This window comes from Charadrius vociferus, unplaced genomic scaffold (assembly GCF_000708025.1).
Source record: "Charadrius vociferus isolate BGI_N301 unplaced genomic scaffold, ASM70802v2 scaffold2960, whole genome shotgun sequence".
In the NCBI taxonomy this organism is placed as follows: Eukaryota; Metazoa; Chordata; class Aves; order Charadriiformes; family Charadriidae; genus Charadrius; species Charadrius vociferus.
Window position 1 is genome coordinate 7,357 of NW_009646557.1, and position 1,718 is coordinate 9,074.

Here is a 1,718-nt window from a genome sequence, read left to right on the forward strand (position 1 = left end):
TCCCCCAACCCCCCCCCAAAACCCCGTACCCACAGTCTCCCACAGTTCTTCACCCACTCCAGAGGCAGCAGCCCCACCGTGGGAAGCAATCTCTCACCTCACAACTGGGGAAACTGAGGCAGGGAGGGTGGGAATGTGTATTGCACACACTCCCGTGTGAGAACTGAGGGTTTTCCCCTTCCCAGGCCCTCACCGTTCCCTTTCTCACCCCCGTCTGCAAGCAGAGGGCCTGGTGCCACAATAGCAGTGCTACAGAGGAAGAGAGGGAGATAATTATCCCTCTGTCCTTTCCTCTTCTGCCAAAAATCACCCACGGGAGGAGCCGGCTGAAAGATGCATGAAAGGTTGTCAGGGCTGGAGCAGCTTTGCTCCAGGTTGAAAACCCCAAGTCTGCTCGGAGCCGCTTGAAATGTGCTGCTGAAGCAGGACACAAGGTGGAAGCAGACACCTGGAGTCTGCCAGCAGAAAGGATGTCTCAAACCTGGCCACAGGGCTCCTCTGGTGTCACGCTGGGACAGGCAGGCCAGCCCCAGGGTGGCTCTGCTGAGGCTCTGGCTGGGACCTGCGGGTCAGGGGCTCTGGCAGAGCCTGGATCAAGGGGTCTGCCAGTGTTTCCCCGGGACCTGAGGCACCTCTTGGGCAGACCCAGACCACGTCCGGACCGCTGCCCGTACCGCAGGTTGGGAAAGCAGCCTAGATTCTCGATCTTCTCAATTTGGTTCTGAAAAAAGGAAAAAAAAGCAACATGTTTTTCTGCTGCATGAAAAATCAGACTCCAGGAGCACTGGAATCACTCCAACCTCACACAGGCAACATGATGTCCCACCACTGCCACAGGAGCTTTATGAAGAGGGTATGGGGCTGTGACAGCACAGGGAGCCCAGGAGTTCGTGAGAACCGTAAGGCAAGTTTAACCCATGGGTGAAACCCCATGCAGGTTTCAAAAACACCGAATGGCTGATGCCAGACCCTTGCTCAAATCCCATCGGTGACACTGCCATTGGAAGGGAGTGCTGCCAGCCCCTCTGGCCATGCAGGGAGGCAAAACTCTGGAGGAGAACTGGAGGTGTTTGTGGTCCCCACGAGGAGGCCTTTACCTGCAGGGCCGGGGCTCCAATCTCTGCTGCCCCGTGCCTGCCGCAGTGCCTTACCTGCTGCAGGTAGAGACTGTGAATCTCCCGCAGGCTCTGGAGCCTCCCGATAGTGCAGATGTTCTCCCGGTCCAACCGGATGGTTGAGGGGGACAGCAGTTCTGTGGATCTAGAGGAAAGGGGGTGCTTGGGGTGTCCTTTGTGCCCAGACACCCTCCCTGCCAGCCTGGGTGGTGTAAGTGGGCTCCGTGTGGATCCTCACCGGCTCTCTGGGTGCAGGGGCTCCACCAGCTGAGGCAGGTTCCTTGTGGCAATGAGATTCTCGGTGAGGGTCACCCCTGGGGACGTCTGATCACAGTCTGTGGGAAACCCAGGGCGATGGGGCACAGGCCAGCGGCATCCAGCCCCCCCGTACCCCTCCAGGCTGGCACATGAGCAGGCTCCACAATGGTTCACTCACCCTCAAGCTGGGTGTCCCCCTGCCCAGCCATGGCAGGGAGGTGGCCTGGGCCCTTGTCCCTTCCGTGGGCCCTTAGGTCGGTGTGTTGGTGCGGCTGGTCTGGCCCCACTGCTCTCTGCAAGGGGAAGGGAGCAGAGGCAATGGGGGGCAGAAACCTGCGGGCTGGG

The 1,718-nt window shown here is 59.6% G+C and overlaps 1 protein-coding gene across 1 annotated transcript in view; it reads right to left on the reverse strand.

Moving 5' to 3' along the window:
* LRRC46 (leucine rich repeat containing 46) overlaps window positions 1-1,582 on the reverse strand; it is a 2,589-nt gene extending 1,007 nt beyond the window's left edge. Inside the window, exons 1-4 of the mRNA XM_009886579.1 lie at window positions 1,552-1,582; window positions 1,354-1,450; window positions 1,152-1,260; window positions 624-721 (exon numbers count right to left, since the gene is read on the reverse strand). Coding sequence (XP_009884881.1) covers window positions 624-721; window positions 1,152-1,260; window positions 1,354-1,450; window positions 1,552-1,582 — 335 coding nt within the window. The remainder of the gene's footprint in view (window positions 1-623; window positions 722-1,151; window positions 1,261-1,353; window positions 1,451-1,551) is intronic.
* Between the last annotated feature and the right edge of the window lie 136 nt (window positions 1,583-1,718).